At 32.9% G+C, this 23,631-nt stretch overlaps 1 protein-coding gene across 2 annotated transcripts in view; it reads right to left on the bottom strand.

Annotated features, from left to right (window-relative positions):
* The window catches only part of LOC141556651 (serine/threonine-protein kinase MRCK beta), a 152,998-nt gene that overhangs the window by 54,439 nt on the left and 74,928 nt on the right, over positions 1-23,631 (bottom strand). For both annotated transcript variants that reach the window (XM_074291108.1, XM_074291109.1), the window contains 7 exons: positions 18,023-18,271; positions 12,775-12,854; positions 9,443-9,609; positions 9,214-9,333; positions 4,429-4,562; positions 2,078-2,320; positions 535-645 (listed from right to left, as the gene is read on the bottom strand). In XM_074291108.1, coding sequence (XP_074147209.1) covers positions 535-645; positions 2,078-2,320; positions 4,429-4,562; positions 9,214-9,333; positions 9,443-9,609; positions 12,775-12,854; positions 18,023-18,271 — 1,104 coding nt within the window. The remainder of the gene's footprint in view (positions 1-534; positions 646-2,077; positions 2,321-4,428; positions 4,563-9,213; positions 9,334-9,442; positions 9,610-12,774; positions 12,855-18,022; positions 18,272-23,631) is intronic.

Below are 23,631 nucleotides of genomic sequence, written 5' to 3'. Positions count from 1 at the left end.
AGTGATCAGGCTAGCAGCTCCTCTTTACCTTCTAAGGACTGAGTAGGGTAACTCTGCATTAAGTTTAAACTTAATACAATTTAATATAAAGTAAATTTAAATGTTCTGATAGCAAATTAAAAGAACAATTATAAAATATAATTTTATATAAAAAGAAAAAGAAAAAATGTGAATTGAAAGGATAAAAAAGGGAAGTTTGGTGAAAGCAAGGACCATGTCTTCATATCTCCCAACATCTGTCTACTACAATTCCTTGTAGATCTCTGCAAAATGTACTAATATGCCCCTGATGTTTATGCAATCTACAACAGCAGATCCAGCTACTTATTTTATCCTGTTCTTATTTCCAATTAAAAACAATCACTATTGGGTAGCAAGGTGGCACAGTGGAAAGAGGACCAGCCCTTAAGTCAGGAGAACATGAGTTCAAATCTGGTCTCAAGACACTTAGCACTTCCTAGCTCCGTGACCCCTGGGCAAGTCACTTAACCCCAGTTGCCTCAACAAAAACAAAACAAAACAAAATACAATCACCTTAAGTGCCTCCAGTTCACCTTCCACTTGCTTAGAGAAGCTTTCACTGTGTTCACGAAGCTTGCGTTCTTTTGATGCTTCTGCAATTGCATCTTCAAGACGAGATTCCAGCTAGCAAAGGAAAAAGGTGTTTGATATTTATTTATTAAAAAGTAATGCTTACTACACCAATTCATTCTCTCTAAAGAGAAATCAAAGACACTAAAATCCTGAAGCTTATTCTACCTCTTACCACAGCCAAAGACTGAAAAATATATTTTTGTGGCCTAAAAAGAAAGGCTTATCTGAAGTTAAACAAAGATTCTAATTTAAATCAATGACTTATATCTGAAGAATAAGATTTTATGGAAAAATGATAACTAAGAAAAATGACATTTTATCCTATAAAACACTGATCCTTAATTGAAGGTCAAAGGTACAGGACAGATAATTCTCCACAGTTCAATAGAATACAATAAAAACTTTGAATGTGAAGTAAACAAAAGCTTTTATGGCCAAAAAAATATATTTTGAGGGAAATACTGCAACATAAAAGCATTTAAAAGAAAATTTAAATGAATTTCACATTTAAATGAATTGGGAAAGTGGGAAAGCCTTTAAGCATAAAGATTAAAATGAATCTTGCAAATGTATTACAATTTAACATGCTAAAAATAAAATATACTTTGAACCTGAAGATTTATCTTAAGAACATAAGCACCAACTATTATCTTCATATTTATAACAATGCAGATTATCTATAGTAATCAAATGGCAAGAATATAAATTTATTAATTCTTGTTTCTCCATTTTTCTTTTATACAACTTTGGAATACTTTACTAGTAAATAAGTACTTTTGTTATATATTAAAGTATGTTCTACTTTAAAAAATTTTTAAAGGCGCTTATATAATTTAAAATTTTCAAGTGGGACATAACTTTAATATGTTGCAAAAGTACTTATTTGCCAGTAAAGTATATAAAAAATTATTTCCCTTCCTCTGGATCTTAATTTCTTGAACTGAGCAACAGTGTGGTATATCGAAAGAGCACTGAACTTGGAATCCAAAGAGTTGGGTTTGAATCCTGCTTCTGTGACAAACTAGGGAACCCAGAATTGGTCAGCGCACCTCTCTATTTTCTCATCAAAGGGGCTGGACTAGATAGTTTCTAAAATTCTTTTTAAGGTGAACTTTCTGGGATTCTATAAAAGCTATGAAGTTGAAATAGATAAACTCTAAAGTCCTCTTCCAATTATAACCCCTTATTCTATAACTTTTTATAATTAGTATATAGGAACTCTTGCAATAAAGAGCTTCAAAATGAAAAATAGAAGATGAAAGGTACAGTATGTATGTGTATATGATACATGTATATGTATATATTAACACATATATATATTTTACTTTGGCAAATCAGTTTTTGGCTTCAAGTAAAATTTAAGATTACTATTTAAAAATTATGTATGCATTACTTTTTTTAAAAAAAGAATGTTTTGAGAATATACTGATTTATCAAGACTGATTAAAGACAATATATTATATTTAAATATATGCCATGCTACCTCCTTTCTGGACTTCTCAGATTTACGGATTTCTTGTCTCATTGAATCAATCTTCTGCATGATTACTTCCACCTCTTCTTCTTTGTCACGAAGCTGTCGAGATATCTTCTGTTTTTGTGACCGAAGATCTGCCATCCGCTCATTAAGCTCTGAAAACTCCTGCATAGCCAACTTTCTCTGTTGATGGGCATCTTTAAGTTCTTTGGTCTGAGATTTTAATCTTTCTGAAGCTTCAACCAATTGCTAAAGAATATAAAATATAAAGAATATAAGAATTTTCTTTATCAAATCTCTTTAAATTGCAGAAAGACAACAACCTGGTCCTCTCCTCTCCACTCACTACCAGCCTACCTCAACACTTCTCAATAAGAATCCTGTAATAGCTTCCCATAAGATTCTGTGGTCCAATCTCTTCTTTTTTCCAATGTGTCCTTCACTAAACTACTCAAGTGATATTTCTAAAGCACAACTTTGAACTGAACTTTGTTTGAAAAACTGCAGTGCTTCCTAATGCCTCTAGGATCAAATACAAATTCCTATGTTTGACATATAAATCCCTTCTCTATCTTGATTCAGCTCATCTTTTTAGGCTTACTACAAATTACTACTCTTTATGCACATGACAATCTAGCCAAACAGACTACCTAGTGTTCTGAACATATATTTTAACTCTTTGTCTCTTTGGTTTTATACAGTGAATCTTTACTAAGGTTCCTGGAATACACGCCCTCCTCACTTTTACCTCTTAGAATTCCTAGCTTCTTTTTAAAAGTCATCTCAAGTGCCACCTTGATGCTTCACAGCTAGTGATAGCTCTTCTTCCAAATTACTTTGTACTTACATTGTATATATTTATGAATGTATATGTTGTAGTTCACAATGGAATAAAAATTTCTGGAGTACAAAAACTGTTTCTTTATTGTCTTTATACTTCTATGTATCTAGTACAATGACTAGCACATGGTAGTCACTTAATAAATCCTTGATTGATAAGGAAACAAATCACAAGACCAGGGTGACTAGGAACATCATAAGGAATTAAGAGGAATGAAGGTCAATGAAATGTCATATACATTAAACTTTTAAGTGAATAAAAATGCAAAATTCATATAATATATGAACATTACTTCAAAATTAATTTGTTTAAAATTTTATGGATGAAATATATCTTCTATCCTTCAAAGGGAAAAAAAAGATGGATTATTTTTCTTTTTGATAAGGAGCTTCATCCATTAAAACATCTATAAAAATTTACCATCTATAAAAGTTTACCAAGGCATTCATCATTTGTCATATTATGGAATAATTTAAAATTGATGGTATAATTAGACAATCATCTATAGCAGCAGTGTTAAGCTTAAATAGAAATAGATCCCCACAGCCCATATAGTAACTTAGAAAACCACAAATTAATATTATTTATACTGTATTGTACTTTTATATCTTTTGTTAAACATTTCCCAATTACATTGTAATATGGTTTCTTCTGCAGAAGCTTTGGTTAAGGCCTAAGGATCATGAGTTTGACACATCTGATCTATAATATCTACCATATGGCAAAACAACAGAATAATGTAGTTGAAATAAAAACAACCTTGGCGCAGATAACTTCTTGTATAAGCTTTTTTTTTTTTTTTTTTTTTTAACAAGGAAGACAAATTTCAAAGAACGGGTAAAGACAGAGTCAGGCTTCATGTAGCAAAACAAAACTAAGTTGTAGCTCTACATAAACCTGAAATTCCAATATAGCCATAGCTTGAATGAGAGAAGACATTTTATTCTTCTCTACTAAAACTTAAAAACAAAGCCTAACAAGCAGTCACAGCATATTATTTTAAAAGAATTCCTGATCTATATACAGAGATGGCTTGGTGCAGGAAAGACACATCTGCCTCAGACATATGCTATGTGACCTAAGAGAGTCACTTAATCTCTATGTGCCTTGATTAATTCTGTAGAATTTAATTAGAAGGAAATAGGTTGTCTTCGCACTGGTAGAAAAAAAATCATAAAGTCTAGAATTCCCCAAGTTGATGAAAGCACAGATCCTTTATATGTCTACACATCAGATTTATTTGACTGGCTAAGATTTATGTATTTCCTGTTATTACAGAATAAAATTTTTTGTGATAGCATAAGAGAACTCAAACATAAAGTTGCTTCTTTAGATGAGTGGCTATGCTGAGAATAACTTGAATGCTCAAATACTTTATAGATTATGATGGAAAACTTTTTTTTTTTTTTTTTAACTTCTGAAGAACATGCCATTAAGTAAATGTAAACCAATCACTTTCAAAATGGGTTTAGAATGGGTTTGTGTCTCCTCTATTGAGAATATGAATCCTGGCTACCTTTTGCATATCCTCCTTTTCTTGCCGTAGGACACGCAATTGCTTTTCTAAGGCCTTCAGTCTGTGAGTGGAATCTTCATGCTCCTGGCGAAGTGTCACTGCATCCTCAAGTCGTCGCTCTAGCCTATTTGAATCTGGACAAAAGTTAAACTCAATTTTTTATTTCTTTATACAGATTGAATAATGTGTATGTACCCATTCATTAAATGCACACACACACACACACACACACACACACACACACACACACACACAAGTATATGTTCAAACAAGTTATAATAAATTTTGTAACCTTAATAGTTCCTTTTCTCCTATCTTTATTTTGACATACTCTTGGCCTTAGTAGATCAAAATCTTGCTCTTACCCTAAGTTTTTCAAACTAAAAAAGGCTAGCATGTCAGTCATGTAAAATATGTGGAAATATATAGGTTCTTTCTGTTGCATCTAAACTGGCCTAATAAGTAAAGATCTTGAAAATAGCTGCTAGTGTATCAACCAGAGTATTTGCTAAGTTCCTACTGTCTATCCTAGGTTCAAAACAGGACAGGGGAGGTGGCAGGAAGCACAATGTGACAAAGGTTACTGAAGAAAAAAAAACAGCCTGACAGAAAATTGATTTAGAACAATATCACAATAAGTTTTAAATGGATAAGCAATCAAAAATAGAAACTACACCATAAAAATCAGAAAAGAATAGAAATCTCTATCTTTTACTATTGTGATCAAAGGAAAAATTCAGGTATGAACAAAAAGAAGAAATCATAAAAGAAAATTTTTATTTTTAAGATTCTAAATCAACATAGTTAAAAGAAAAAGGACTGATGGGAAAAAGAAAACAATTTTGTGCCATGTTAACTCTGAGAAAAGTCTGACATCTAAAAGCTATAGAAAATTGACAAAATTTTATAAGCCAGCTAATCTAATACCTAAGAAATGAGGTCAAAAATATAGGAATATTTTTCAAAATAAATAATTCACAATTACTTTTTAAAAAACATCATAAATCACTAATAATTTAAAGAAATGTAAATTAAAATCTCATCTCTATCAAAATGATGAAGATTGTGAAAGATAGAAAAAGCTAATGATGAAAAGTCTATAGGAAGATAAACAAAATTATTTACTACTAGTAAATATGTGAATTGGACCAAAAGTTCTAGGGGGGAAAAAAATGGAATTATGTACAAAAAGTTACTAAACTGCTCTACTTTCAGATCCAAGAATTTCGCTTCTTATTAAAGTGATTACAAACCATCAATAATTTAAGTGGTTTCCTTACCAGCTGATACCGGTTTCATTTTTTTCAGGATGCCAAGACAAAAATGAAACCAGTACCAGCTGGTAAGAAATTTACACTTTAGTGGGGCAAGCAACATGCAGGTATATACAAAATACATACAAAGTAATTGGATCAGGGGGTTAAGAGAGGAAAGAAAAAGATACTAACATGTGGGAGATTGAGGAAAGGTCTGGGGGATAGTAACTGCTATCTAAATAAGATCATACAATTGAATAGAGTAAGCCTCAAAGGGAGAAGTGTCTGAAATGATGGAGGAGTTCCTCCCCAGTAGAACTGATAGGCAAAAAGCATAACTGTACAATCATGGACCAGTGTGTCTAGTGACATGAAAAACGATTTTACACTTACAAGTAGAAAAAATAGCCAAGAATTCAATTATCATGAGAGGGAAAGCAAGTTTCTTGTTACTGCAAGAAGATGGATGGAGTGTCAAAGAAAGAACGCAAAAGAAAGGACAATTAAAAAAAAAAAAAAAACCAGAATATGGCTTTTACAGATCACAAAGGGGAGGGTAGAGCTGAGTAAAGATTTGGATATGGAGGCCACAGAATTGACACAAATATATATAAAGTAGGGACTTATAAACAATGGAAAAGATTTTAGGATCTAGGCTGGCTATTTCAGACTTGTAAGAGTGGATATTTGTGATTCTATTAGTATCTAGGATATTTTATCAGGAATTCTTAACCTAAACATCTCTGAATCTGTATGTTTTTTAAAAAAATATTTTTGTAACTATATCCTATATATTTTATTATATTCATTTAAAAGAATTATTATTCCAAAAAGGGGTCCATAAGCTTCTCTAGGCTGCCAAAGTGGTCCACAAAACAAAAAAGTTTAATATTTGTACAATTTAGTCATACTCTTTTCAGTAGCATTAGATCATTACTATTATTCCCTAAGAAAAAGTGAGGGTGGGTGGCAGGGCAAAATGCCTACCCTAGTCAGGACAGTGCCCTAGTTTAATGACTGGTTAGAGTGCAATCCTATCTAGGGCTGGCCAGATTAAAAGAAGATTATAAATAGAGGTTTGAATCACTTACTCTCTAATCTAGGGCAACTCTATTTTAGATGGAGTGCCAATACTGAGTAGATTAACTTCCTTTGGAAGATCAGGAGGAAGGAAGACAAAGAGTGCAGGGATATGGAGAATCTCTTACGGAAACCTCCAGATCAAACAAAAGATGATTTGCTGACTCCCACTGCAAGATGCCACTTGACAGATAAAGTCAAACTTTAAAGACATAAAAAAAGTTCCTAGCTTAGTCCAGGTTTAATGTTGGTTATATAAAAAATTGACTTTTCCCTCTTCTGGACCCTTTTACATGATGCTAATGGTCAATCATTTTTCTTTTTCTTTTTTTTCCCCCAGTCACTACGAAGTAGGCAAACTGATTCCAAATGACCTTTCTTTAAACTTCTAGCTAGGCAGTTTGGGGTTTCTATTCTCTGAAAGTTCTAATGCTGCTAGGTAAGAATTGAATTTACCACAACGTATTTTGCCCTTGATAAGAAAAATACAATGGTGAAGAAACATTGGATTTGGAATCAGAGGACCATGATTTGAATATTAGTCCTGGTTAAGCTAGATGACTTTTGTGGTCTCTTCCAGATCTAAATCTATAGCGCTATGATCACATATAGTTCATTTTCAACCTGCAAAAAGATAATTGCAATTTACACAATGAATTCTGCTAATCGGGTATTAGTAGTTGTGGAAAAATCAAGCCAAATGGCAATAAAAGGCACCAAATACAGTCAGCATATATTAAGCATCTAACGACATGCCAGGCTGTGCTGAGTGCTGACAAAAATCAAACAGTTCTTGCTCTCAGTCTAAGTGGAAGACAATATGCCAACAATTATGTACAAACAAGATAGAGACATCAAAAATTAGCCATAGTCTCTGAGAGAGGGCACTAAGATAAAGGACAGAAAACAGCTTCTTACAAAAGATGAGACTTGAGCTGTCTAAAAGAAAACCAGGGAGTGGAAGAGGTGAAAGTGGAAGAGGTGAAAATGGAAGAGGAAGAACATTCTATGCATGAATGAAAGCCAAGAAAATGCTTGAAAATAAGTAGTAAAGTGCTTCATTCCAAGAACATCAAGAAGGCCGTGTCACTGGATCCCAGAATATGTGGAAGGAAATAAGGTATAAGAAGACCAAAAAGGTAGAAAGGAGGGTGAGGTTATGAAAACAGGGCTTTATGTTTGGTCTTGAAGTCACTGGAGCAATGTATAGAGGGGGAGGGAAAGGAAATGTATGTATGAAATGGTCACATCTACACTGTAGGATAATTAATTTGACAGCTGAGAAGAGTGGGAGGAGACTTGAGGAAGGGAAAGCAATCAGCAGACTATCACAGTAATCTCATTATACAATGAGAGTGTGAACTTGGGGGGCACATAGGAAATACATAGAATTAAGGACAGTTGGGTGACACTGTAGATAGAATGCCAGAACTGGAGTCAGGAAAACCATCTTCCCAAGTTCAAGTATGACCTAAGTCATTACCTTAGCAGTAATTGGCAACGTGTGAAAAGAGGAGGATTTGAAGAAGAAAGATAAGTTGAGTTTTAATCATGTTGAGTTTAAGATGTATACAGGACATTCAGTTCAAAATATGCTAAAAAGAAAGACAAGATCAGAAGTCAAAAGAGAAGTTATGGCTGAACAAAGATCTGAAAATCATCGGCATAGAGATGATAACTAAAACTATGGGAACTACAAAGATCTGAAAATCATCGGCATAGAGATGATAACTAAAACTATGGGAACTAATGAGATTACCAAATGAATTAGTACAAAGGGAGCAGATAGAGAATCTAGGATAGTTGTGGATGAAGCAGCAGCAAAGGAGACTGAGAATTAAAGATCAAATAGATAGGAAGAGAACAAGGATAGAATAGTCAAGACAGGTCAAGAAAGATGATTGAAAAAAAGTCTCGAGTCTTTCTACCTCTGAAATCATAATTATCATTTCTTATGGTTCAGTAATACACCATTACATTCATGTACTACAATTTGTTTAGCCATTCCCAAACTGATAAGCACCAATTTTGTTTTTAATTTTTTGATGATACAATAAATGCTGCTATAAATATTCTAGATATCTATGGGACTCTTTGTAATATTGGTCTCCTTGGAATATTTGGCAGTGATTTTATTCACTGTGCTAGCATTAACTCCAAATTTCTTTAAAGAAGGAATGGGACAACTTAACCTCACAGGGATAGTTTAAGTCAAATTTTCTTTTCTAAGACTACAATGAATGGTATTTTATTAAAACCAATGCAACTGGAGATAAGATTATTTTGATCTATTGACAAATACCACTCAAATTTAAATATTTGAGACTATTTTTCATTTCATTGATTTTTTTGAGAATTTAATATGCAATTTTTCTCAGCCTGGACAGATTAACATCTGATACTCCAACATAGACATTTAAGTGCTATACATCAAAATCAAAATACATACCTGATATTTTATTCTTTAGCCGTTCAATTTCCTCATTTAACTTTTTGATTTCTTTATCTCTGTTTGAGTTTCCTGTAGAGCGAGCTGAACTATGAAAGGACTGTACAGTTTGTGTGGATTCTTTTATAGAATAAAGAAAAATATTAGAATGAACCTAAGTTCTGGCTAATTTGGAAATAAATAACAAAATTTATTCTGCTACAGACTATAAAACATTTTCACAACTGACCTTGTAATTTTCTGCTCAATTCCAGCTTTTCTTGTTCTAACCTTCGTATTCTTCTTTCATATGCTTCAATTTGCAAGCTGTTCTCTAGATCCCGTTGCACATCCTCATCTTTGGTGATTGCAGTAGATTGCATTACACTTTTCAGAGAACCTCGATCAGAAAAACAGCTGTAAAAATTAAAGAGAAAAGATTTTTTAAATCTAATACAAAAAAAAATTTAAATATTTTAAGAATTGCAAAATCAAATAAAGATTTTTAAAAATACTTTTAAAGGTGGGGCAGCTAGGTGGCACAGTGGATAGAGCACCAGCCTTGAATTCAGGAGGACCCGAGTTCAAATCTGATCTCAGACACTTAACACTTCTTAGCTGTGTGACCCTGGGCAAGTCACTTAACCCCAGCCCAAAAAAAAAAAAAAAAAAAAAAAAAAGGAAAGGAAAAAAGAAAAAAAAAAAACTTTTAAAGGGCTCTATTGTCTATGAAGCCAAAAAATATGATTGTTGTCATAACTATTTTTAATTGTTGATTATTAGAAACTTAATAATGGGATGAAATGCAAGCAACTGGTATAATTTCTTAAAATAGAACTTTAACAATCTGGATACATATAAACAAATGAATTTCATTTGTACTAATTTAGAATTGCAAAATAAAAACTTTTTTCCTCCTGAATTTAACCTGAAGAGAAAAAAATTTCATGACATTTACCATTTGGGTTGATAGTTTGAAATGCTAAATTTGATGTTAATTACTCAATAATAGGAATTTCAACAAACAATTTTTTAAGCCTCTACTTGTGTTGTTAGGTAAACAAAGTTTAGAAAAGTTATTGTAACTCAAGGACCTAATAGTCTATCAATCAGGGTGATAAAATGAATACAAATAACTATAATCATCTAATCTATTATAGTAAATTCAATTTAACAAACCTCTATTAAGCTCCTATCACTTGCTCTTGCACCATACTAGACACTGGGGATGCAAAGACAAGAATAAAATAGTCCAGGCCTCTATGGAGCTTATTGTCATTCTCCTGAAGGGAAAGGAGAATGCTGTTTGCAATATGTATATATAAGAAGATAATAATTTTGGGGGTGATAAATCAATAGCTTTAGAGAGAGAAATGGGGCAGAGATTAGAGAAGGCATCACCAAAAATATGACACCTAAATCCAATCTCTCCCCCTCCCCCCGAGACCACTGCGCCACCTAGCTGCCCCCTAAATCCACTCTTAAAGGAAGAAAAAGATTCTGGGATCTAGAAAAGACTATATATATGAGGATATACACTGTAAAATGTCTTGGATGCAAGGTTGTTTCCATTTTATCTTAGAAATAATATGAAGTCATTTAAGGTTTTTCGCCAGGCAAGTGTGAGAATTATCCCTGAAAAAAGATTATTTTGGCAATTACATGAAGAATGGGTTAGAGAGGGTACAATAGTTTTAGGAGTTTGGGTAATCCAGATAAAAAGGAATGAGGGAATGAACTAGAGTAGTAGTCCCTGTAAAGGGATATTGTAAGATTCAGATAAATGGAAGACTCAAGAAGGATTTAGTGCTTAAGGATTTGGTCTCTAGAAAGAAAATGGCACCTTGAATAAAAACACAAGTTTTTAAAAAGGATGGGCTCCAGGGAAAAAATATTATGTTTTATGTTATATATGTTGAATTTGGGATTTCTAAAGAAGATCCAAAATATACACAGTAGATAGATGATGATACAGAACAAGTTCAGAAGAAAGACTATGATTATACATATATATTTAGTAACCATTTATATAGAAATAATACTTCAACCTATGTGAGCAGATGAAATTACCAACAAGGTAGAGAAACAAGAGGGAATAGAAATAAGACTGAGACAATGATGCTAACAGGACAAAAGATAAGCATCAAAAAATACAAGAGAAGAGAGGATAATCAATACTGTTATAGTTTCATAAAACTTAAGAATTATGAAGCTTAAGGAAAAAAAAACTACCTGATTTAGTAGTTAAGAGATCAGGGTAACTTTGGTGACAGCAATTTCAGTACAGCTCTGGAAAGCACCTAATGTGCAAAATAAAGTATTGGGAAAGTAAAGACAGCCACATTTAAGTTGTGTTTTAGAAAAGCAAAGGAGACCATTATAGACATAGGAAACAACCTAAGTAATGATACAAATATATGAAAAATCAGGGTACGTTCAAGAGGTAAAGAGTTGTCCAATTTGGCTAGAATTGTAAAGTATATGGAAGAAAAAGGTAAGAGAATACCAGAATATGGCAGGCACTAGAAAATGGCAGATAAGGTCTACCAGGCAATAGGGAACTATTCAAAACCGTTGAATAGAAGTGACATGGCCAGGTCTATATGAAAAAACAAGAAGGAATATAAAGAAAGGACACTGGGCTCAGAATCTAAGTTGTTTCTGATACTAATTTCCTGTTGTAAGAGTCTAAAAAATAGTTAATATGACAACTAATTATGTGACTTTTAAAGGAAGACATGAATTTCTTTGTTTTATTAACTAACATCATGTTTCAGGAAAGGTACATATCTAAGTCAGATTCAGTATTTCTCTTTTTTATACAAAAGGCTTGGCAAAGACAAGTACTATGTTTTGTCAATAATATATGGACAATGGAGCTCTCCAAGGTACAACAATCTTAGGATTTCTACAAAGACTGGTATATTCCAGTTTTAGTTTTCTCCTGGGAGTAGAGTGCTTTAATTTGGACATAACATCTCCTTCAATACTCCTGCCTTATATAAAGCAGGTTTTCTACATCTGTCAATGGAAGATCTTTCTGGGAAGAGCTTTTCCATAAACTGAACATAACAATTGAGAGCTGATTGTTAGAAAAATTTTACATGGCTTTTAAATACTTCCTTCCTAACACAACCTCTCTTTCAAGACATCTTTTTATTTTAAAATGAGAGAAAATCCTAGACAGTAGAGTCTTGTGAAGATTCTCCTATTCTATTTCATCTTTGATGGTATCTAATAGAAATGAAAGATATAATTCAATTCTTATAAATGGTTTTGATTCACAGACAAAGCTTTTGAAGATAATTTTTCTGATCATTTTATTTTTTATTCTGGCATCTGAAATCTAACAAATTACAGATTTAACAATATTAGTGGAAAGTAGGAAATAGAGGGTCTGATTTTTACTGTAATAACTCTGAAAGACTTTCTTATGAGTAAACTCTAGAATTCACTGCTTCTGTTACTGATAGTATCTGACTCTTATGATATTATTAGTAAATAGCATTAATACTAACACCATTCAATAAATTAGTTCCAAGTTACTAATCTGTTATCTTTAAGTAATAAATCAAGACATACCTTTCAGTTGTAAATGTAAAACCAATGAATGGCAAATGTAATCCAGAAAAGCCAGTATGAGAACCAGGAGGTACTATTTCCTATAAAAACAAAACAAATTCAAATTAAAAAACAAAGTCAAATTCAAATGAAAAAAAAAAGAAAGGGGGGGAACCCCCCCACAAATGTTGTGGGGGGTGGGGAAACCCTGTATTTTTAGTTCTTGTTTTTTGATTGTGTATCTGAAAAAAAAACAAAAAAAACAAACAAAAAAAAAAACCATAAGAATAGGACCACTTGATCACTAGATATTTCCACTTGGCTCAAAGGATTTCAGGTGGAAAGCATCTTGGAGTTTAATCCAATTACTTCATTTTACAGACAAGAAAACTTGTAGACGACTAGAGTGTAGATTATTAGAGTAATACTGGAATAAAGTTAGGAAGATCTGAGTTCAAACCCAGGTTCAGGCACTTACTTACAAAATATGTGATTCTGGTCAAGTAATTTAACCTCTACCTGTCTCACTTTCCTGATCTGTAAGTGGTGATAAAAATTGCACCCTACTTCACCAAGGTTGTTGTGAAAATTAAATGAAACATATTAGCTATTATTCTTAAAGCCTAGAGAGGTGTAGTCATTTGCCCACAATCACAAGGGTTAGTAAACACCATTGTTTTTTGATTAATAGTAAGCCATATGAAATCAAAACAACCCGATAAGCTTAGAAAATAAACTGTTTACTTCTAAAAAATAAATGTTGTAAGACACCTTGCAATTTAATTCTAAACACATGTTATATTTTGCAAGAAGTTCCAAATTTTGCCATTCCTAGTTAAATACAAGTCACTTTAGAGAGTAAGTCATTAAGGAAAGATCAACTAGTCAAGAGGTTTTTACTGATTATTATGTAATTGCTTAATGTAATATATGAAGTGCTAAAATGTGTGAGTGTTAAAGCTGAAGTGGAAGATAAATCCTAGTTCTCATCAAACTGGACAATGTTTTTAGCCTGAAATTAGGTAAATTGCAAGTCTGGAGTGATTAGAACACATAGGATTTGGTCCATTTCAACTCTATTATTTAGTTTAAGCCGTGATATAATAGTTTCTTTAAGATTTAGTAAAAAGAAAAATAACAGAGAAATCTTACACACACACACACACACACACACACACACACCAAAAAAAAAAAAAAAAAAAAAAAAAAAAAAAAAAAAGGCTAAAGATCTGGATTTGGAATCATAAAACTGGATTCTAATTCTGGTGTTATTTGCTATGTGACTTTGGAAGAATAAAGTAATCTGTAGCTCAGCTTTTTTATCATCAACAAATAGACTGGACCAGATGACCTTTAAGGCCCCTTCTAGTTATAAATCTAAGATCCAACATGTCAAGCAAAGACTTCTTTAGCAATTTCTTAAAAACAAAAAACAAATGGCACATTAATTACTTCAGGAAGCAGAAATACTTTTTAGAAAAATTACTTTTGGGAAGGCATGTTCATTTAACTAAACTTCAGTTATTTTACTCCTAAACTATATCATTTGTTTTGGATTGAGAACAGGAATAACATGGGAGCAAAATAATTTTCCCTATTATGGAAAAAATGTCATTTTAAGCTATAAAGTCCAATTAATTGAATTCAACTTATCATATAAAACAAAATTTCTATCAGATCACATTAAACAAATTATAGAACCAAAAAGTCAAATTATAAAGCATGTCTCTAAAATTCAGTGATATCTATTAGCCTATAGATGATTACTTTAAGTAATCATCTTGGCTCATTCTTATATAGACAAAACATATTGTATTCATTGCAAATCCAGTAAATGTAGAAGTCTAATAAATGGCATTAGACTATCCTCTTTGTTGACTAAGGGAAAGAGCATTAGAACAGAAGAACTAGGTGCTATAATGGCTGACTTTATTATATAATGTGTGACAATTTATAAAGCATTTTCTATAGTTTAATCCTAATTTTTAAAAATTTGTGACATAGCTAGATTGTTTGAATCCTTGCCATCATTAACAGATTACTTGATTTGCATCCTTATCTACAATATAGGGAAAGTGTTACCTACCTCAAGGACATTATCTAATTACCAACCTGAAATTCAGAGTGAATATCAGAACTCAAAAAATAAAGAGTCCCATGTTAAACTGAGTTCACTCTGAAATTTAGAGTTCTCATATCCTCATGTATCCATTCTCTTAACTGACCTCATTTTCATTTCCTGGACTTGTCTTTTTAAATTTTGGATTTGGTGATGAGGTCCCTGAACATTTTTGTATCAAGTACACTCTTTTTTTCCTCATCAGAATTGTTTCTCTTCTTCTTCTCCCAGGCTTTTGGACTTTAAAACCATGACTGTGCCACTGTCTCATCCTACAACATCCCTCAGTGGCAGGGGGCCCCTTGCTCTGCAATACCCATCTGACCCCTTCTCCCATTAGTGAATTCCTTCAGTGGCTTCCATTTTGTGGACAGGCACAGGCTGATCTTCATTCCTCTCCTGGCCCTGCTTCTAATCTCTGAACTTTAAAACCAGGCCTGGTTACCTTCATCTACCACTCTCCCAACTTAACTTTCCAGCTTTTCAGCTTCCTCCACTATGTCATCTTTCCCTCAAAACATAAATAAGCTCCTTGAGAACAAGGACTTTCTTTTTTGATTCTAGCACTAGCACTAGCACTAAGCTGTTACCTGGTACATAGTTAAGCACTTAGTTAATATTTAGCTTCTTCCCTTTTTTCCTCCCCTCCTGGGTTGATTTCTGCCTCTAGAATTAAGCTTCTACCTCAACTTCCTCTGAATTCTATTCTTCCTATATCTAGGGCATGACAAACTTATCTTCTCTCCTAAATTCGAAGACAGAGTATTCACTGTCCCTCTCTATTCCTCCCAGGGTCATAATCATTTCTACCCCAATGATCAATTACTCCTTACATCTCTATTTTACATAATGTTAGCTCTTGGTTTTAGCTCAGAGGCAGAATTCCACCAGAAGCTTAGATAAGTAAAGTCCCCTATCAAACTTCTGTGTCAGTTATGTCATGTTTCCCAGACTCATTTATTTCCTCATTTTATTTCCAAGATATCTACCATTCCAAAGACAATATTACTACTATCTCTTTTTCCACTGATCTTTATTCTTCTATTCTTACCATACTTCTCCCCTCTGGTTCCTGGATTTTGTCAGATGAATATTTTTCTAATTTTCAAAAGCAATAAATTCATCTTTTCTTATCCATTCTATTCCATTCCTTTGTAATAAGGTGTATGCTAACAGAGTCATACTGAAATCATTAGTTCTATCTGACCAATTCTCAGTGACTCACAATGTCAAATTTCCTTTCCTGCATTAGCATCTACCTCCTCTTGACTGTTACCTATACACTGTACACTTCTTGAATAAACATTTGAGCTCACTTATTTTTACTGCTGGCTTGTTTCTTGGAAATAGCATCCTGTGAATTTCTCATATCTACAGCTGCTCACTTTGGCATATAATATAGCTGAAATATAGACAACTTTCTACCTCCCTCAAACAGAATTTTACCAGCCTTCGTTGGCTCACTATATGTATGGCCATTCCTATACTATAACTTGCACACTCATGGATTCAAATATTACCTCTAAAGAAATAGATGTTTCTATGTAATATAAATATACATGTGTGTTGTATATAAATATATAGTCCTAATGTCTCTCCCATACTTGTCCTGTGCCATCAATCTATCAATCTATCCCTCAGATATTTCCCTTCAGAATCTCAAACTCAACACATTCAAAACAGAATTAACTAGCTTTCCCACTAAAAGGTCACTAATTTTATGGAGTACACCAACTCCTTCTCAAATTCATTCATAATCCCTGAATCACTCTCGACTTTTCCCTTCCCTTTATTCCCTATTATTCCCTTTATCCCAACAATTATCAATATCAATCTTGTCAAGTATGCCTCTTTATTTTTCACATCAGTCCTCTTTACATCCTGTCTTCTACTCTTGTTTAAAATGAGAACACCAGTATCATCTCTGTGATGAACTAAAACTGAACATTACTTCTAGGATAAGATAGAAATTTAAGGGCCCTCAACATTACTATTCCTACATACTTTCCCATCCTTATTCCATGGGACTAACCTTCACAACCTCTACATACCAGCCAAAGAAGACTATGTGCTATTTTCCAAACTTAATACTTCATTTCCTTTCTCTAAGAATTTTCATATGCTGTCCCTATATCTGGAATGTTCTTTCTTCTCATGTCTATAGGATTTTTGTTTTCCATCAAAGCTAGACTCAGACTCAGGTCTAATTCTTAAGTTCAAAGGCTTTCTTGATTTCCCTATATTGCAGCTTTCTTCCTCCCCAATTTCCTTTTACCATACTCATTTGTATACATTTTATATCCCTCATCAACCCTCAAGTATAACATGGGCTCCCTGAAGGCAAGGACTTTGATGCTATCTCTGTATGCCCAGAATCAAGCAAAGTATTTTATACACATTAAGGTATAAATATTTATCAAATTAAATTGACACTATTCTTAAAGGGCTGTGTATTGATTCTGTTATCCATACTTGATTATATCTTCTGTAACTCAAAAAATCTAAATTTGTCCATAATATAACATCCAAATAAAATTTAAACAGGATCTTCAGATTTACTAAGTGCTTTCCTCAAAATAAATCTGTGAAGTAGTACAGTTATCCACAATCTAATGATGAAGAAATGGGGCAAATATAATTTCTGTAATAAGTACACAGTTCTCAAGTGGTGGAACAAGAATAGCAATAGGTAGCATATATACATACACACACACACACACACACACACATATGTATGTATATATATACATGCATATACACACACACACATATGTATGTATATATATACATGCATATATACACATACACACACACACATATATATACATATATATATATATATATATATATATATATATATATATATATATATATATATCCCTATGCATACACACAAAGGGAAAAAATACAAATACAAGATTTTATATGTATATAGATAATCAAAACATAGAAGTATTTCAGAATAGCTACCATGAAAAATATAAGTGAAATTCTTAAACCAATACTTCAGAGAAAGTACAAAGGACAAGTTGACCAAACTTTCAAATCACAAAATTTATCTTTGGAAACCAATTGCTTTTAAAAAAAAAAGGCATGTATCTTTCACTTGAAACTATACAGTAAATAATAAAGCAGTGTTTTTATGCTTACCGGATTTCTTAACACATCATCATCTACATCAAAATTTGATGTATCGGAAGGACTGCTAACATCTGGAATATAAGGTGCTTCTAGATTTCGTATGTCTTCCCAATTTATTCCTTCAAAAAATGCATGTCTTTTGAAATCTTCTATTCCATTCTGCCCTAGTCGGCGTTCTCTACTACAGATGAGTCTTTGAATGAGGTCTTTTGCCTCTTCAGATACATCTGTGACATGAGAAGGAAACTGAAATCGCTCCTACAAAAAAAATTAAGTTCAACATTTATTCAGATATATGCTGATACATATATTGAAAGGAATGCCAAGTTTTGTGAAAAACTATAGACAATAGTAATCAAAGTTGAAGTTCTAGTTCAAAAAAGTCGAAAAAGTCATTTTGCAATGGTAACTAAACACCAACCCAGACTAATAAAAGACAAAGGGAATTTTCAGATTTATTTAAGATTTGTTATCTGGAAAAATGTAAACTTCTATGTAGAGGGTGGAACTTTGGAGAAGTATACTTGAAACAAAGTGTTAACTCAGTGGAATTGATGAGATGATTGTTCTTTAGTTCACATATATACTTAGTATTTAGTATGGTGATTTTAATGGTTCTCTAAATTCACACATAATCAGTATGCTGTAATGATGTAATTACAATAAGATATATAAGGGCCAACAAAGACTGGAAGACAGATATTTTATCTTTGACTATCCTTATGGTGGCTCTCCTGCCTCCTGCACATGGAGGAGACTGGCAGACTGGAAGAAATTGGGGACAGTCAGTCAGACTGTGAATCAGACTGCTGGAAGAGACTATGGAGCAGACTGGTTCAAAACTGGGAGACTGAAGGAGACAATAATACTTTGAACTCTATTCCTGACCTTTCTGATGGTGTCTATCCTGCTGAGACCAAGGCCTTTCTGGAGGACCTCCAGAAAGCTAGCCCAAACATTACATTTCTATATTCTATGTCAGGTAAAAAATTATCACTTAAAATCAATATATATCCCCCTCCTTTTCATCTACTGATACCCTTTCTATATGTGTCTAAATTTTCTGTGAAATACTTTATTTTGGGAAGTTAAGTAATTTTATAAAGTGGGTAATGATAACCTATAATTATCTGTAAAGGAGGAGAGGTGTCATGGGTGGAGAGATATGCAAAATGAAAAGGAGAGATGAAAGGACCTACGGGTAATCTTACCTAGAATTAATGAATTCTCATAATTTAATACCTTAAAAATCATTGCTCTATTCAAACATATATAACAATTAAAAGTTGAGGATTTAAATGACAGCCACAGCCAAATACTTCTCAGAAAAACATGACTTGATTAAGTGAAAATGTTAGGTGTTAATTGAAACACTGATCTGTAACTTAAACCTTTGGCAATTAGCAATAATTTTCCATCATATACTTTTTGCCATAGAGAATAGCTACTTATACTTCCTCACTTACTATAAATATGAAAGAATACTCAAGATAAGATGCAGGTTTTGCTCTCTAGATCTAAAATCTTAAAAATGCAATATTCCAAAAAAATTTCAGATAGCATTTCAAAGCAAAATGCATATCCTAGAATTGACATTTTTAAATTATATGTGATTTTCAATTCTAAATTCTAGGTATTTTAAAAAGAAGTTTGAAAAGTTTTTGTCTAGATTCATTAAATTGCATTGATGGGAATATTTTGATTTTTTTTTTTGGCTACTGAAATGTTAGGCACATATTATTTGAAGGTTAATTACCTTTTTTCAATCATATAATTTATAAGTCCAGATTTTTCATAATTATACTAAAATTATGACATTCGTTTCCCCAAAATTATTTATTATAAAATATTTTAGATTGTGTCTCTAATAGTGTTACTGGAGAATACAATCAAATTTTTAACATATCAATTCAATCACTCAAAGGATATAAGCACAAAATTTTCTTTCCAAATCAATAGTTTACTTGAGAGGTTAACTTATATTTGTGATAAGAAATTTTATTAGAAATCAAAATTCCAAACATTAGCCATTACCAATATTTTCCATTTTAAAAAAATCATAAAATTTACTTTTTTCACATCTGTAGAGTGATAATACCATTATACATCTGAATTTCTCAAAAAACAATGTCCATTAATGTCTTGTATACAGTAAATAAGTTTATCTCAAGAAAAACTTAACAGTCTACTTCTGGGGAGGAGCTAAGATGGTGGAGTAAAGTCAGGAAGCTGCTCAAGTTCTCCCAGTTTCCCTCAAAAACCACATGAAACCAAACCTCTGAATGAAATGAAACTGAAAAAATTTTAAGAATGGTCAATCTCACTGTGGTGAAAGGGGTGTTCAGCCCAGGTCAGATAGACTCTAGGAAAGCCAATGAAAAGCTCTTAATTGCAGCAAATCAATAATTAAGACCCTTAGTCTTGGCTCAGTAGAGAAGCAAATCAATGGGGCAGCTTCCAGTCCCAACTTAAAAGGTAAACTCTGGGAAACCAGGCTTCCTGAGCAGGCAAAAGCTATCCTCAACAAACACAAGGGGCCCTTGTGCTCAAAGCCAAAGCTCAGAGCTGCACATGAAGCTTGGGACAGTGTCCCCTTTACCCCAGGAACAGAGCTCCAAAGTTAAAAAAAAGAAAAGGCGGGGGGGGGGGGGGGGAGGGAGATGAACAAGAAACAAAAAAGACCCTTGACCATAGAAAGCTACTATGGTGACAAGATACAAACGCAGACCAGTACAAAATGTCCACATAATAAATCTCAAAGAGTGATATGAATTGATCAAGCCCAAAGAGGTTTTTTGAAAATGCTCATAAAGACTTCAAAAGGAAAATAAGAGAGATAGAAGAAAAAAATGACAGAAGTAAGAGGTATGTATGACAGGTCAACTATTTGGAAAAGGAAGGAAAAAAATTGTCTGAAGAAAACAACTCTTCAAACAGAATAAACCAAATGGAAAAAGAGATACAAAAGATAACTGAAGAAAGTCACACATTAAAAATTAGAACAGGACAAATGGAAGTTAATGACATTGTGATTCAGCAAGAATCAATCAAATACATTTAAAAGAATGAAAAAAAATGGAAGAAAATGTGAAATACCTCATAGGCAAAACAGCCGACCTGGAAAATAAATCCAGAAGAGACTATTTAAAAATCATTGGCCTAACTAAGGCCATGACCAAAAATAGAGCCTGGATCACATTCTACAAGAGGTAATTAAGGAAAACTACCCCAATATTCTAGAAACAGAAGAAGAAATACTCATTGAAAGAATCCATGGATCACCTCTAGAAAGAGATCCCACAAGGAAAATCCCCAGGAATATTGTTGTGAAACTCTAAAACTATAATCTCAAGGGAAAAATATTGCAATTTGCCAGACAAAACAATCCAAATATCAAGGAATAACAGGCAGGATTACTGAGACTTTGGTAGATTCTACAATAAATGATCAGAGGGGCTGGAATACCATATTCTGGGAGGCAAAGGCCCTGGGTTTACAACCAAGAATTAACTACCCAGGAAGATTCAGCATCATTTTTCAGGGAAGTATAGATCTTCAAGGAAATAAGAGATTTTCAATCATTTTTACTGAAAAAACAAGAACTAAACAGGAAATTTAATCTATGAACAAAGTACTCAGGAGAATTATAGAAAATTCTCTAGATGGGAAAACAATACCTATAACTCTTGAAAACTGTATCTGTCATTGGGGCAGACAAATGGAGACATCACATGGACCAGAAGGTGTGATGGTGAATGGAATTTAATGTGATAACATCAAAGAAAAAACATTAAGAGGTGGGAAAAGGTCTGCACTGGAAAAAGAGGAAAAGTATAATGAGATAATTAGTTCACATGAAGAGGTGCAAAAGACCTATTACAATTGAGGGAAAGAAGGGAGGGAGATGAGCATTGTCTGAAGCTTGATCTTATCAGTTTTGACTTTAAGAGGAAATAATCATTTAGTTGGGTATAGAAATTTACTTAACCCTATAAAGAATTAAAAGAAGAAGCAGAAAAAAGAAAAGGGAAGAACAGGAGAGAAGGGAGGGCAGAAACACCAGGGAAAAAGGTAAGAGAAGGGGGAGAGGGTTGCTATAAGATTAGGTAATGGGTGGGGTGGGGGTGGGGGGGAAAGCACGAGTAATAAAAGGGGGGAGAGGAGAGAGGAGATAAGATAATAGGTAGGATGGGTTAAAAAACAACAACAACAACAAATAAAACCATACCACTAAAGAAAGGGTGGAAAGACAGAACAAAAGTATACAAAAGTATATACAAGGGGAAAAAATAGAATGGAGGGAAATACAGAGCTGATAATCAAAACTGTTATGTAAATGAGATGAAGTCTCCTATAAAATGGAAGCAAATAGAGTTGATTAAAAAGCAGACTATGTTGTTTACAAGAAACACACTTGACACAAAGAGACTCACAGAGTAAAGGTAAAAGGCTGGAATCAAATTTACTATGCTTCAGCTGAAATTTTAAAAAGCAGGGACAGCAATTCTAATCTCAGATAAAGCAAAAATAAAAATTGATCTTATTAAAAGAGGTATGGAGAGAAAATACATCTTGATAAAGTGTACTGTAAATAAGGAAGTAGTAATGATACTAAATATATATGCACCAAGTGGTAGAGGATACAAATTCCTAGAGAAGATTTTAAGCCATTTATAAGAAGAGACAGCAAAACTATTCTAGTAGGGGACCTCAACCTTCCCCTCTCAAAATCAGACAAATCTAACCACAAAATAAACAAGAAAAAACTAGGGAGGTGCATAGGAAAATAGAAAACCTAGATATAATAGAGCTCATGGCACCTACACAAAAATGGACCATGTATTAAGGTATTAAAAAACTCACAACCAAATGTAAAAAAACAGAAAAAGTAAATGCTTCCTTTTCAGACCACAATGCAATAAAAATTATATTCAGTAAAGGGCAAGGGAAGATAGACTAAATATTAATTGGAAATTAAATAATTTAATTCTAAAGAATGAGTGGGTCAAACAAATCAAAGAAACAATCCATAATTTCCTACATAAATAAAATAAAGAAATAAGACATCAATGAATTAGGTATGCAACTAAAAAAAAAATTAGAAAAAGAACAATTTTAAAATCCCAACTAAATGCCAAATAAGAATTCTGAAACTCAAAAAAGAGATTAATAAAATAGAAACCATGAAAACTATTGAACTAATAAGCAAAACAAGGAGTTGGTTTTATGGGGGGAGGAGGGGAACCCACTAACAAAATAGATCAAATTAACTTTTGGTTAATTTGATCAGAAAAAGGAAAGAAAAAACCAAATCACTAGCATCAAAACTGAAAGGGGGGCACTTATCACCAAGGAAAATGAAACTAAAGCAATAATTAGAAGTTACTTTGTCCAACTCTATGGCAGCAAGTCTGGAAATCTAACTGAAAGAGGAATATTTACAAAACTGTTCAGATTGACAGAAGAGGAAATAAAATATTTACAGTCCCATTTTAGAAAAAGAAGTTGAACAAGTGACTTCTACCAAACATTTAAACAATTAATTCCCATACCATGTAAACTATTTGGAAAAATAGGTAAAGAAGGAGTACTGCCAAATTCCTTCTATAATACAAATA

The sequence above is a fragment of the Sminthopsis crassicaudata genome, chromosome 2 (assembly GCF_048593235.1).
Source record: "Sminthopsis crassicaudata isolate SCR6 chromosome 2, ASM4859323v1, whole genome shotgun sequence".
Lineage (NCBI taxonomy): Eukaryota > Metazoa > Chordata > Mammalia > Dasyuromorphia > Dasyuridae > Sminthopsis > Sminthopsis crassicaudata.
This window is presented reverse-complemented; position numbering and strand designations above follow the sequence as displayed.